General features: G+C 36.0%; 1 protein-coding gene across 1 annotated transcript; it reads right to left on the reverse strand.

Annotated features, from left to right (window-relative positions):
- Nucleotides 1–378: 378 nt before the first annotated feature.
- On the reverse strand, nucleotides 379–1,194 carry LOC149185877 (uncharacterized). Its single transcript, XM_089409154.1, has one exon. The coding sequence runs from the start codon at nucleotides 1,192–1,194 to the stop codon at nucleotides 379–381; it is 816 nt and encodes a 271-aa protein (XP_089265280.1).
- Nucleotides 1,195–15,848: the final 14,654 nt, after the last annotated feature.

Consider the following 15,848-nt stretch of genomic DNA (forward strand, 5'->3'; position numbering starts at 1 on the left):
CAGTTTCTTCATTATTCTTTCTTCTTCAACCCCATTATTTTTTTGGCTATCTAATCCAGTCATCATTTTTCCTACTATATTCCCCTGACTTTCCCCCATCTCTTCTTCCACTTCTCTATTCTGACTTATACTTTTTCCTGTTGTCTCTTTTATGATATCCATTGGTGCATTTTCGTTATCCTCCTGTTCCATCCTTCCTCCCTCGTTTTCATCTTCCTCATCCTGAAGGACCTGAAACTTGTTTTGGTTTTCGGCTGCTATATTTTTCTCTTTTAGTTGAATCCTCGTCCCCTCCATGCTTGGTTTCTTCCTCCTTTGGACCTCCTTGAATCCCCCCTCCCCGGTATCCGACCCTTCTGTTCTCCTTTGTTCTTCCTCCTAAGTCCTTGTTACTTCCGCCTCTCTGTTCTGTGGGCATTGCCTAAATAGATGTCCGTACTCGTGGCATCTTCTGCACCTGAAGGGAATATGCTCGTAGTCTATTGGCTGCTGCCATATTTCATCATGATATTCCACCTCTATATACTCCGGCAAGGGTTTTGCTATATTCATGTACACACATATCCTTGCATAAGATGTGTACTTCCCTCTTTTGGTTGACTCTGCCACCTTAACAAAAGTTCTGATTGAGTTTCCTATCCCTTCCAATATATCAGGATCCCAAAACTCCATTGGTAATCGGAATAGTCTGACCCATATGGGACCTGCCAATAGTTTCTCATTATCTGGGTTGTATCTATCCTCCCAGTGCCTCATAAATAAGCCTGCATTGTTCATAAAGTATGGCCCCTCTTCGAAAGTTCTTTCCTTGTCCTCTAGGTTTGCAAAAATGACTGTGAAAAAGCCTTTTGCTCCCAATTTTAGATCTATATGCCCATTTGGCCTCCATCTCTGTTGTATCCATTTTGTTAAATCCTTTTCAGATGTCCAAAACCCTATAAACTTACAGATCAAAGCATGATCTCTCATATAGCATCTATAATCTTCAAGTTTGTTGCTTGGGATTACATACCTTGGTTTTTTCTGTGCCCTAGGTAAACATCTTCCTCCCGTTCTTGTTTGCCATCGATTCCCTAGCACTGGTGCATCTCTGTTGATCTCCTTCTGCACCCCTTGCAATCCGCTTCCACTTGTTTCACCTGCTACTACATTCCTAAAGGAGGGGATCTCTCCGCTCCCCTGTTTTCCTTCCATAGAGCCCTTCAGCCCCGACCGTTTTCTTTCTCCCTTCCACCTTTCGTTTTACCCTTGAAAATATTCCTCCCGCACTTGTTTAACCCTTCTCTCACCTCCCAGGCTTCCGTATCCATCCTCCTTGGCTTTGAAAGCCCTATTCTCTCAAACCCTAACGTGCCGCATCAGGTTGATCCCTCCTCCATCCAACATCCACTCGAAGATAAGTACATGGATGTCCATTTGTAGCAAAATATTTCATCGGAAGTAGCTTTTAGCATTTTTGATAAGAAATTTCACCTAAAAGATCTCTGATGTATTACCTCGCTCATATGCCATATCGCATTTCGCATATCAGAGGTTTCCAGTTGAAGTATACTTCCATTATCGTGAATCGCCAATCTCCGATAAATGACTTTACCGATATTGAGATAACTACAGAATTCCGGACCTGATATGAAATTCAAATCAAGTTTATAAAATATCACGTCCACTCAATCGCAATAAAAGTAGGGGCATAATTTTAAAGGGCCAATATCTCAGATCCGATATGTTATTAAAATCCCATCATAAATCTATTGGGTCCACTCTTTATCGCATATCGACATATCAAGAAGTGTTACATCATGTGCTTAAAATTGCCGATTGCCGATTAGCCATCGCATTCATCACATATCGGCATCACAAAAAATCATATTGTGTTTCCTTCAGTACTTAAAGTTTGTCGATCACTGATTAGCTACGTTATTCATTGCATTGCCGATATTGGCATTTACAACATGATTATGCTCCGATATTCTGATACGTTGATATCACAATCATTTCATCGCATTTTTATTCATTGCCATACCACTATTCCAAATCTGCAATGCATGATGTGTGATATGCAAAGTATAAATCATGAGATACAATGTGCAATGTGCTATTTATGACATGACTGTCTCCGATCCTAAATATAACATTTCTTCAATGGTTTGATTGCTCCATCTCATCTCACATGTTCTCATTGCATGTTCTTATTGACAATTTGCCGGTGCAACCTCCGATGCAATAACTTCCAATGCATGCCTCTAAGCCATTAACATTTAATCAATATATGGCATCGCAACAAAGGTGAAGTCTTGCAAACTAAACTTGAAGCATGGTTAAGAAACATGTTATGCGAATCATCCGATACGACAATATGTTATTTTAAAAGCGAGCTTGGATAACCACTACAGTAAGAAAGCAGTTAATGACCAATTTGCAGCATATTTAAATTATTTTGATTTCTCATATATTTCAGTTTTAAATATATAACCATAATTAAAAATGGAATTCAATACCTATCTATCTTCATATTTGAATTTTATCATCTTGAATTTGGTCTTGATTCTGGACAATTTATAAAATCATGGATTTTATATGAAACTTATAATATTTTGAGAAACAGTCATTATTGCAAAATTTCATTCTCATTTCTGATGCATTTGTTTTCCCTTGAACACTAAGCATTCCATTTTTACATTTTACTGCTTGCTTTAGTTTAAATAAAATAAATAATGATTTTGGGTTATAAGATTTTCGTTAGTTTGACTTCTTCATGTTTTTAATGTTAATTAAAATAAGAAATTAGCTAGTTTGGAGAAACTGATACCTTTCAGGTAAGATTAAAAGCAATTATCCAATGGTACGATTCATGTACCCACTTTCATTAATTTCCATTTCGTTACTTTAGTTTCATTTTTGTTTTTCTGACATATGAATCTGTTTTGTAGCTCTTCATAAAATGTTTCGGCCGGATCATATTTTCGAAGTCCTATACTTTTCTCCTGGCTTTATTTCAAGAAGCAACGATAATCCTCATTGAAACAGCCACACCAGGAAGTTTCAGAACCTTTAGTTTGTTTCTTTAAGCATTCATTTTTTAATTAAAAAATTATTAATATGATGATTTGAAACAAGAAGAATGATATCAGACCGAAAGTTTTCATTGTGGCTGAATTTTATCGTCGCTGCTATTCAAAAAGCCTAAAACACTTACAACCCTGCAAGGTATAATTTTTCTGAATCTCAACATAAGAAGGAATGATTACATGATTATTTTCTTTTACTTCATATTGTTGAAACATTGGTATAACCATTCTTGTCAGAGTTTGTATTTCCAAACTTGGATTTTCCTTTCTACTTTCAAATTTCTTCATTTTTATTTTGGTTTGTTGACTTCTTTTCTCACTTTGGCTTAAATTATTTTCCTTCGATTTTTAGTTTTGATTTTGGTGACTTTGTCACGATTTATATGGAAGGCTTATTTATTACCTAACAATGGTTAACATACAAGGAGGAAAATTGTTAATAGTCACCTATTATCTTTTTCTTAAATCTCTTAGTAAAGTTTTATTTTCTTATTTTAAAGGTAGACATATTTAAGGAAGAGATTATCAATCAAGAGAAATTGGCAAAGTATCACAAAATCTGAAAATTTTCTTTTTCATCAAATTGTAATCATTTCGAGATTTCAAAATTTCATTAGGATCTTTCAAAGTTCTATTATCAGTCAAGAAAAGTTATTTTTAACCAAGTAAATACACTTTACAGCAAGGCACCTTTAACTCTGAAATTGTCATTCTTAACTCTTAAGGAGTCAATGATTCTCCCTGTCCTAAAGAGTCTTACTTTTCTAGAGTATAATCCAAAAATATATTTAAACTTAAAAGATAAGAGGTTTCATCATGAGCCTGCTTACCATGATCATAGGGGAAAAATAGGCTGACATTACCAACACTGCTAAACAAACCAAGGTAATGGCTTACGATTGCCATAAGACAAGGGGTGTCATCACGAGCCAACTTGTTTTGTCCAATAATAACCAGTGAATGGCATTGTCAACTATTTGGCTACCAAACCAGGACACCGGCTTTTAAGAATAATAAAAAAATAATAAAAATTCAAAGAAAATAAACATATATAAATGGATTTATCTCTAGATCAATAATTCTTAAAGAGATGGGATTCTGAATCATTGATGATTAGAAGGTAACCCTGCCGAGACTATAGATTTTTGCTAGCAGCAATGGCTCTACCTGTGACAAATGAGTATATTTTAAAAGCTAAGTTGTAAAGTGACCCCTGCTTTATCTCTACAACTAATTAAAGACTGATATAAAGTTTTGAAATATTTTAATTTATGACGAATTTTAAGAAAAATTATAAGTTAAATGATTTTGGTTTTTATTTAGAATAATAAACTTAGTCAAACATTCCAAGAAATAATTTTCTCTTCTTTAATTATTTTTACTTGAATTTTGAGAAAACCTCATTCATATTAATAGAGATAACTGGTTCTTCTCCCGTGTGTCGCCATTGTTGTGGTAAAAACACAATCCCCCCCATTTTTGACTTTCTCAACTCAAATAATGGGGACCCTTTCTATAAAATTTTTGGCTAAACACCTTTTAGGATTTTATTTAGTCGATTATCCTACGCTTTTGTTAAATTTTCATTTTCTTTGGATTCTTTTTTTGATTTCTTTGTTAAAATCTATTTTTTATAAGCTTTCCATTGACGCTTATTTCATCTCATTTGGTCAACTGGTTTGAAAATAGTACTCCTTTGAAGTTTAATCATTTATCTACCCTCGGTTAAAAATGCATAAAATGTACAATATTGCATTTTGTAAATAAATTAGATTAATAATATATTTTTTTTAAATATTAACCCCTACTTAGTTCTCACTAACATTTTTTCGTTTTTTTAACTTATACAACCAAATCATGAAGGAACTAGATTTTAGTAATTTACTCCAATAAATTACTGATCTCGAGAAATCATAATTTCGAAGTGGCTGTAGTTTATAAAATAAACCTCATAAAATAAAACCAAAATAAAAAATTTCTTTAATATTAAATCTTAAATTAATTCTTATTTAAAATATAATTAATTTAATTAAAATAATATTTAATACATAAAAAATATATAAAAAAAATTCTTAATTGCATCGGACGATCGGATCGGAGATGGTAATCGCATTGGAACTTTTTAAATGACACATTTTTGAAACCCCAAACACCTCCCGATGTCGATCGCCAATTAACCAAAGGGCAATGGGGCATTAACCAAAGTTTAAAAAAATTCAATTGTTTGAGTTTCAATGCGATTACTCCATCGCATCGGGAACCCTCAACTAATGCAAGCTCTATGAATTCTGACTCAACGTTTTTGCCGATGCGATAAGTCAAACGTTGACATTCATTTTGGGCTCACATATTAATTCGATTTTCTTGAAATGGTTTATGTGAGTACATTCCATATGAGTCGTTATTTTGAAATGGTTTATGTTATACATTACCATATGAATGAAGCAAGGTAACTAATTTAATATTAGTTTAAATATTTAAAGAATAAATTTTAAATTTAATTTAATTTAATTTAATTTAATTAATTATTAGATTAATATTCTATAGTTTATAAATAATTAATTATATATTAGATAATTATATTAATATTAATTAATAATTAGTTTATTTTATGATTAATGATTAAATTAGAATTATAATTTAGGATTAAAAGTTTAATTAAAAATTCTGATTTTTAACCGAGCAACACAATTTCTAGATTTATGCCAGATTTGATCCATCAACTTTGGAGGCTCGTAGATTTAGTTATACTTGGCAAAATGAGGCCCAAGATGGTTTATTGGAAAGATAAAATCAAGGAGTATCTTTTTGAGGAGGTTTCACTAGTAGATTTTGTCATTCATTGGGTCGAAAATCAGGCAGAAGATCAAGCTTTTAATTTTGAAAACAAAATCAATTTTTTGAGTTTTATTTTCATTTGCCCAAGCCTCTTCTAATTGTAGATCCACTCGTCAAATGATATCTTTGGCCAATTAAACCATCCAAAGCATCAATAGAAAGCTTACATTTTATTTTCAATTATTTATTTAAATAGAATTTGATTGGATTTGATTTAATTGCCAGAAATTATATTTTGATTTTGTTGATTGCATCTTAATTTATTTTGATTTCTTTTTGCAGGAAAATAGTGGAAGAAATATGGAGAAAAGGATCTCAATCAATGAGAATGCTCCAACAATTGAAGATTAGAATGATTGAGCAAATAAAATTGGATTTGACAAATTTACCTTCAACAAACTTTCCTCTCAAGAATTCCTTTGCAAATAGTATAAATAATAGATTGTAGAATGTAATAAACGGCTGCTCTCCTCTGCAATTTTGGACTTCTAAAAGCACTTCTGTAATAGGAATTTAGAGTTGTAGGAGAGAGGAGAGAAAATCTTAGATCTGGGGATTATTGAGGATTTTTCCTTTGTATCATGAATTATGCATAATGGGAAAAGTTTGCACTATTATGGCTTTAGTTTTGAAGATAGAAGTTCAAGTGATGTAAAGAGCTATTGGAGACCAGGGACAGAGAAATGGATGCAATAAATTGTTATTTTTAATACTACTGTTTCAAATATTAGTTTCATGTTTACGATAACAAGTATGTGTCATTTTATTCATGTTTGTGCACTTTTGTCAATATGGGTAATTTGTCTCAATATTGTTACCATGTATCTCTGTTATTATGAATTAATTTCGGATTTTTGAGTAACTATTTACTCAGAAATCTGTCTTATAAAACTGATTTATTGAATGGTAATGTGTCGTGAACTATTTCCACATATTATTGTTTAATTATTGGATTTACTGATTTGATAATCAATATCATTTTTGTGAACTACTTCCTGAGTGTTGTTGATTGATTATTTCAGTTAATAGGTCTCAATAGCATGTGTTTTGGTATCCATAATGTGAGTTAATTGAACTACTTAATTAACTTGATATTCATTATAAACAAGACATATTTAAAATCCCAATACTTTAAATATCTTGCTCTTGGTTGGGTTAGATCTATATCTACCTAATTAAGATAGGATTAAGATTAGTTTATTTTGCTTGTATTATAGAATAAGTTTGCATTTAGATTAATTTCTACATTCTTTTAAGTCCTCTTCTCAAAGAGGCAAAACTTTGGTTGTGCCTTGGCTAAATCCAAATTAGCTTAAGGCTCATTCTCTTGCCTGATCAACAAGAAGAAGTGATATGATATCCCTGTCTATTGGTAGTTAAAGATACATAATAAACCAATAGCGATAGGGAGAAGGTAACTGGACCTAGCTAAACCAGTCGGAGCCACCACACCAAACAGAAAATGAGCTGCTTTAAGGTCCGGACTGGGTGGTTATCCTCCATTGTTGTTGCAACAATTTTCGAGGCATCAACAGGTAGACATTGTGAGACCAGGCAACGGATAATGAGACAGACACTTCAACCATAGGTTAAGGGGGAAAGGACCCAACACGATAAATATGGGTCCCCCGAGGATCATAATAGTGCAACTGGTTATGTGGATGGAACAGTGGTTGGGAGCCCAAAAGGTTATGATTTGAGTTTTGAAGAGAAAACATGTATTGCTAATATGACCACCCTACCAAAATGGAACCAGAAGAAAGCGGGACGTTACCCGAAGGGTTAAAGAATCTAGACGTCGAAGATGACGGACCACTACTAGCGGGTTCAACAGAAGGGCCAGTAATAGTGGTAACTACTGCGAATGCAATAATGGCACTAAAAACGAGAGCCATAGAGGCCACAAAAATAGTGGGCCATGACAGAATAGATGTAACTGAGATGTCGTGGATCTGAGGTATGAAAGGCCCTGAAGTCAGGGTGATAGCACGAGACCACACAGAACTCCTATTTAGAGACATGGAACTCATGATTTTCAACAAGGCACGATAGCGCAACAGTAATGAAACGCCAAGAGGAGTGCTAAAAGGTAGACCTTCCGAGGGAAGAATAATTTCTCCACTTGACACAAGGTTCTCTTCACTGGTAATGGGGCTCATCTCATCCATGTCAAAAGAAGACATTGCCACCGAAACACTAGGGGGAGTAAACAGGAAGTCTTCTTCTGAAGGTTCCCAAAGAGGATTCCAATTGATATTGTAAGGCTTCCCTCTCAAAGCTCGAGAGTTAAGAGGTTAAATACTCAGGATAATAGGAAGGGTATCACCAACAGTCGATACCTCAGAAGAGACAGGGGATGCAGAGTCTTCGTTGCTTGGTAAAGCGGATAGGATCGATGAATTTGACAGGATGACCTAACTCAAAATCCGAGAAAAACAGATAATTGAGTAGGGTTGAAACTCTACGTGAACCAAGAACATGGACAAGACTAACAAGTAAAATGTGAGCGTGGACAAATAAATTTTATGACATAGGAATGAAACTTGACCTTTTCATGTTTAAAGAGTTGAGAAAAAGGACAAAAGATGACTCTAGTCAACTTCAAATGTTTAATGAGCCTGAAAGGACAAGTGCTGAGATGATCCTTTTACTTTTAAGGAGTCGAAAATTAATGAAAGTGACTGATCTGGAGTACTAAACAAGAGGTTTACCAGACAAATCGCAAAACTACATAAACACCTTCGTGATCAAATGAAAGAGAAATCACCAAGGACTTTTCGTACGACACTCAATCTTCCCAAATTCTGTGTTCAGTGTGTTATGATTTGTAAGGCGGCAAACTCGACTTCTTATGGATAATAGGATGATAACCTAGTGGGGTCTCTTGATATATATTCGACGGTACAGGGAGCACAAATCCATACTAGTGGCTATTGAATCACAGAAGGAGGAATCACCCAACCTTAGCGAAAACAACAGTGACTAGGTTTAACAATGTCGGAGCACATCTCTAGCCTAGACCTCTAGATAAGTGTGAATTAGGTTCCAATGTGTTTTTAGGTTCATTCAATAGATTTTAAGAGTTAATCTTAGATTAAGTTTCGGTTTTCAGGCCCTACCGAATGTATTTCAACGATTCCTAAGATGCAACTACAATGATTAAAACACCATTCCTTTCGATGAACAACTACCTAAATAAGGGTAAGGAGTTCATTTCCAAGCGAACAAAAACCAAGACAAGCAAATGGAAGAACAATAGTGCATGCAAGAAATCTAATTACTAGGAAACACAATGCATCAATGCACTTATCCCATAACTACTAATGAAATATTTGAAATTTGCTTCTAATTTCTCAATCATGAAAATTCAGCAATGAAAATGCACTTTCACTTTCGTATGTTGTATGAATGCAATATTTTTTTATTTTTGGAATTTAATGACAAACAAGAAAATGCAAGCCTGATTGACCCAAACAAATGTAATCTATGTTTGATAGTGTGGAAATGAAATCAATACAAGAAACCGGTTCAATAACCAAACACTAAAGACCAATAAAAAAGAAGACAAGCCATAGAACAGCCTCAAACAAATCAATCAAATGGTTGCAGACGAACCTTGGATGGACAAGTAAACCAAACAAATGACTTCTTAAAGAAACCTCTAAAAGAGCTAGGTCACATAGTCTGAAAACACAAGACTCACTAAATGAAACCAAGGAGAAAGTGCCTTAACCAATAGAGTCAACATAAGTGTGATAAGAGACAAGAGACAGAAGGGGACAAGCAGTGTTGGCTAATCCAGAAGGTAAGGCTGTGAAAAACAATCTTATAGGAATCATTGCAAGGGTTGAACTAGCAACCTGAGACAAAAACCAAATCGTCACAAGCACAAAGCTAGCAACTTAGCAACGTCGTCGCAAGTGTACACTTGTCTTCAGTGACGATCCGATTTCAGGAATCATCGTAGCTATATGATGGGATATCCGCGATGTATAGCTTGACCAAAGAGGATAGGTGTGACTCATTGTGGCTATTAAGCTATAAACAATGACGATCTTAATTAAGAGAAAAACAAAGCAAAAACACCTGAAGGGCACCAGACTTATCTCTCAGATAGTGAGAGGGACTACCAGATTGACTCAAGTAACCCAGAACACTGATGGCTTAGCCCCAAAACCAAAGGACACTATGTAATTCAATCAAAAAAAAATCAAGAGCAAAACAAGAGACAACACACAAAGGACTACCCAGTATGGTCGCCAAATTGTGATGTAGGTAATGTTCCCTTTGCGGAGAGAGGAAACCCCTCTAGCCTTAGAGTGGGTCTAGTCACAGCAAGACAAAACAACAGTTAATTTCCTTAAACAGTCATTGTTGAAAGATCCTACCTCAGACCGATGTTCGATGGAGCTTTCATTGCACTGCTTCAGCTATCATTTCCTTTTCCTCGTTGAGCGATTCACCTAAAACAATAAAAGAGAACAACATAACACATAATAGAGCACAATAATAATCTATTCACTTACAGAGTCAAGGAACCATAAGCTATCAAGTATATTTTACACATGACATAGGAAATCACCATTGATTGTATTAAAATGAATAAAAGCAAAGCTAACAACCAAGCCTTGATGTCACAAGCTTCCTCAAAGGGTCCAGCTGGTATGTTTCCTTAAGAATTCACTCTCAAAAGGGTCCCCCAAGAGGCTGATAACTCTCTCTCTCACTCAAAAGCACTAGTACAAGGCCAAGGAAATCCACAACCAATTGCTAGGCTATCAATAGTTCACACTGCAAACCATCAATCTCACACCAAAACTAGCTAGTTTGCTCAATACCAAAAACTAGCTGATCATAGCAATGGGAAATGCTTTTATAAGAGGAGGAGCCTCATAAATGAGGGAGAGGGAGCTTATCCCCAAGGGAGGTTTCTCAAAAGGCAGAACCACCATGCCAAAGGAGGAAAGGCAAACTTCCTTAACCCAACAACTAATTCCAGATCCACCCAGAAGCAATCTGTTCGAACTAATTCGCCATATCCGGATTGTTGCGAGTCATACACTAGGACTCAGAGATGACGTCACGAGGAAACAACATATTCAGAACTATCGTCGCAAGAAAGATCTTGAGGACTTGCGATTAGCCCTAAAATTTGATTGTCACAAAGAACATATGTACCCCTGCAATGACGTCATGACGTTCAAGTTCATTACAGGAAATCGTCGCATGAAGAATGAGGTTTACTTGCGACGATCTTGAAACATGGGTAAAAAGGGTCAATCTTCAGGATTAAAGAGCATTTGTTAATCTCCTTAAATGATTGGGAAGATGTGGACACATTTGTTTGAGGTATGACACAGAGAAGATGTTGCTCAGGGACTGAATTTATTCGAGATCAGGGGATACAGGGTTAGTGACAAATTACTGTGTAACATACCACAAACTAGAATTGGTTTGGATCTTCATTCCCTACTCCTTTGAATATTGTTATTTTCATCGCACTCACCATACTGAACTATGGTGGTGGTGGAGCTGGGGTGGATGGAGATAGAGGTGAGGAGGGTGAGATGGGTGGCGGTGTGGGTGGAGGTGGTAAATGCGGAATGCGTTGCCTTATCAGACTGTCTGCGCTTCTTGGAGAAACTTTCACGAGCTCCTCCTCACTTTCTCGTGAGGGGGGAATTAAGGGACTAGTTTCCAATCCTTCACTACCTCCAATTCTGTATATCTTCCCACTTCGTGTAATCCCAAACATTAATTTTTTCGCATAACCTGCTTCTCACATAATAGCATCTTAATCCAAGTGTTCAAAGATTTAATATACTTACCTCGCGGTCCTTTGAGGAAATGTCACTCTACCTCACTATAGTTGATAGTTGTGTCTACCGCAAACTTAGTGATAAATCCCCCTATAATTCGGTCAATCCAATGGTCCACAGCTCGCGCGATCTTATCTCTTGACGTTTCTAGTCTACGCACTAATTCCACAGTCCACACGATTGGTTTGTCGAGCCTACACATTCCCTGATTGTCTGTTAGCTTCGTGATCCACTCATATAGCTCAAAAGGAAAGGATACAAAGAAAATTCCGTGGATTTCCATATACAAGTAGCACTCCAACCATTGTTCCTTAGTTACTCGTAGATTTCTGTTTTCTTGTGTCGTGAACTCATGAATCTTCCTGTCCAACCACTCTTCAATTTATTTCTTTGTTGGATTCTAGTGGCATGACATCAGACATCCCTTATGCAAATCCCAGCCCCGGCAATGGAACCATTTTTTGGATTGTATGGGCCTCACCCAGGTTTAGAGGTGATTTAGCCAAGGAAATTGTGGTACTACTGGCCCTTTCAGCAACAGTTCGCGAAGCGCAGACTGAGGTCTCACCCAAAGTAGTATGGGAGGTTGCTAGAACCAAGTTTCCACACCCTAGGGATGTTTGATGAGCTTTTGGTAGTTCACAGTTTGACCCTGCACGTACGTCACTACGCACACCTATTAGTCCCTCACAACCTATGATGCTGCTCTGCACAACCCTACTTGGGGTGTGACCCATATTATACCCAAGTTCCTTGTTATTTAATATGTTATTACTCGATTACTCATCTTGTTGGTGTAAGACTAGTGATAATTAACAATATAGGAAATACACAAGTATATGCACAGAAATTGGAATCAACTTCTCTTTATTATTCTCCATTCAAGATTAGAGACTCGACACTACACTACACACTCAGTTGCAGACTCTACTAGGCCTCTATGCACTCAGCTGTAGAGCCTCTTCCTACTAATATCACCTAATACACTTAGACTCTTACATGATGCTTGTACCATTCGTATTCATCTATCTCTCTATTGCCCTCCTTCACTGCCTTTACAACTTAGAGCCTCGCTCTATTTATACAATCCCGTGGTCTGCAGACCATGGGTAGGCCGACATGACATTACATTATTTTACAGTACTTAGGGTAGACAACCCTATGACTCAACCTATACTTCGTGCTTCGCACCTACAATTCGGGGAGTCTTACAATATATTTGACCAAAGCTTGGGCTTTGAGCCCCAAAACATGCTATGAAAGGATTCCATGCCCAACATGGGTATCACAAGCAACTCAAGACCTTATCTAAAGGAAAGTCCTCATACTCGGTGGGGCTTGGTAATAACAATATTTATCCCATCAAATGAATTGGATCAACATCAATTGTGATAGGTAAAGGCAAAATTCATCTCAACAACATATAATATGTTCCAGGTTTGTACAAAAATCTAGTTTTAGTTTCATATCTATAATAAAAAAAGAGATAGAGTTCCTTTTAAAGATGGTAAAGTAGTGGTTTGGGCTAGAGAATCAAGCATTGAAAAAGCTATAGTTATTGGAGTTAGAGAAGGAAAATTAGACAAACTCTCATCTCCTCAAAATCAGGCACTTGTCCACACAGAAATAATTCCATGTGAATTATGGCATGGAAGATTGGGCCATATCCATTACAAAATTCTACCAACACTGAATTCCATTGTAAATGGGATTACAGATCTCAAAGAAGAACATGAAGGAATCTACAAAGGTTGTGCCCTAGGAAAGGTTGCAAAGAAACCATTTTCAAATAGTACATCTAGGGCTCAAGAGATTTTAGATTGCATTCATTTTGATTTATGTGGACCCATGTCGAAATCTCTTGGAGGTCATCTATACTATATTACATTCATTGGTGACCATTCATGAAAAAATTGGGTTTATCTACCTAAATCCAAGGATGAAGTGTTCACAAAATTTCGAGAATTCAAGAAAGAGGTAGAGAATCTTATAGAAAAGAAGATAAAGATCCTATGATCAGGTAATGGAGGTGAATATTCAAAATAACTCATTTCTTTCTATAAGGAGGTGGGATTAAGAGGGAGTTTATTGTTCCTTGAGTCCTGAACAAAATGGAGTAGTTGAATGAAAGAATAAAGCTATAGAAGAAAGCGTCAAAGCTATGATCCATGATCAAGATCTACCAAAATTCTTGTGCGGAGAGGAAACAAAAATTGTAGTATACATTCTAAATAGAAGTCCTCGCATGTCACTTGGCAATGTAACTCTAGAAGAAATATTTAGAGGGAAGAAACCTAATGTTGATCATCTTTGGATATTTGGCTATTTAGTATACATTCACATTCCCAAGGACAAAAGAAAGAAGCTAGATCCTACAAGCAAGAAAGGAATCTTTGTTGGATATAGAAACTCCTCGAAAGCCTATGGAATCTACATAAAATAAGGACATCAAATAGAAGTAAGCAGAGATGTAATCTTTGATGAAATCATTGCCTTTAAGAAATCCAAGGATCTCCCATATGATTCATATGAAGAGGATCTTCCTATTTTTAGGAAGAAGCTACTAATGAAGGAGAATTTTCTCATCAAGAAGAAGAAGGTCCCAGTGAACTAATCACTCTCCCCAAAGGAATGAAAAGACCTAACTAGTTAACAACCACTCCCCAGGAAGAAAAAGATCATACGATAAATCTAACTTTCAGGGAGAGTAAGAAACCAAAAAGGTACTCACGATATGTAGCATACATTTCAAAGCTCATTGTAGAAGAACCTTGTTCTTCTAATCATGAGGGTGGACTACCACTTGGTTGTAACTAGAGAACCCATCCATCATGGACGTTCTAACTGATCAAACCTCCTTCTGTAATATGTATTCCATATTAGGGAGTGGGTAATTTTCTTTCAAATATTCTCTATGAAGGTTACGAAAATATACACATAAACTTATTTTTCCATTATTTTTTCCTATTGGGACTAGGTTTCCCACCAATTTGAGTACCTTAAAGGCATTATGATTTTAGCCTGTAGAAGTTTCCTCACTTCTTTTTCAATAGAGGGGAGTAAGACTGGATTAATATGCCTGAGCTTCTTCTTGCATGGTTTTACTCCTCTTTAAAGGAATCTTATGATGTATGATGTTAGTATCAAATGCTTTTAAATCCTCATAAGACCAAGTAAAAACTTCTTAACATATTTTGAAGATATTTAAATACCTGTGTTTATATTGTGCAGGGATTCCCTTTGATACTATGACCATCTGGGGTTTATCATTGGAGCTAATATTGCAATCATTATTATTAAATAATATCTCCAATGGGACTAGCCCATGAGGAATAGTATTCCCTTCCAGTTGTAGAATTTTATGTCCAGCCACTGCATCTTCCCACGAAGTTGGCTCTTCAACTGCCTCTTTCTCCTCTCCTTGATCAATAGTTGGGCTAGTGAGCTCCCCAAATACTTCTATAAATTGTTTGATCTTCTCATCATCCTCGAATACCTGGTAATGCTTGACATTATCAGGTATAGAGGGTCTGTGTTTGATGTCCACCTCGTACCTGAGAAGTGGATTTTGAGGATATTTGAAATTGCTTGTTGCTAAAGCAAGGGAACAAGCCATTTTTTTTCCTTCTCAGGGCATAAATTAGATATTAAAGATAAGGAAGAAGCTATCAATTAAATCCCATACTTCCTTCCGATAAGTCCTCAATCTGGGGTGTTTAGCCTAGAATTGCTTTCGGATCTTCTTTACAATCATCTCAGAGTCTCCATGCATAGTTAAGCATTTAATATTCATATTCCTTATTGGTTGTAGCCCAAGGAGAAATGCTTCATACTCTACCATGTTGTTGGTTGCCTCAAAATCTAGCTTGAATGAGAGAGGTATCAATATTCCCTCACAACTTACCAACAATACTCCTACTCCATTTCCCTGTTTGGAATTTGCTCCATCAAAGTATAATTTCCATACTTTGTTTTTATCTATGTGTTGGTCATCTAACTGCATCATTAGATGTACTTCCGTTTCTACTAATATGGTCTCATTTATTCTAGGAATAGGGAAGAGAGGTCGCTTTATTTTCCATACACTAGATAATTTTTAGAACCTTTAGCTACGGTCATTGTT

This window comes from Pinus tabuliformis, chromosome 3_1 (genome assembly GCF_031772625.1).
Source record: "Pinus tabuliformis cultivar Carrire ecotype Pingquan chromosome 3_1, CPIR1, whole genome shotgun sequence".
NCBI lineage: Eukaryota > Viridiplantae > Streptophyta > Pinopsida > Pinales > Pinaceae > Pinus > Pinus tabuliformis.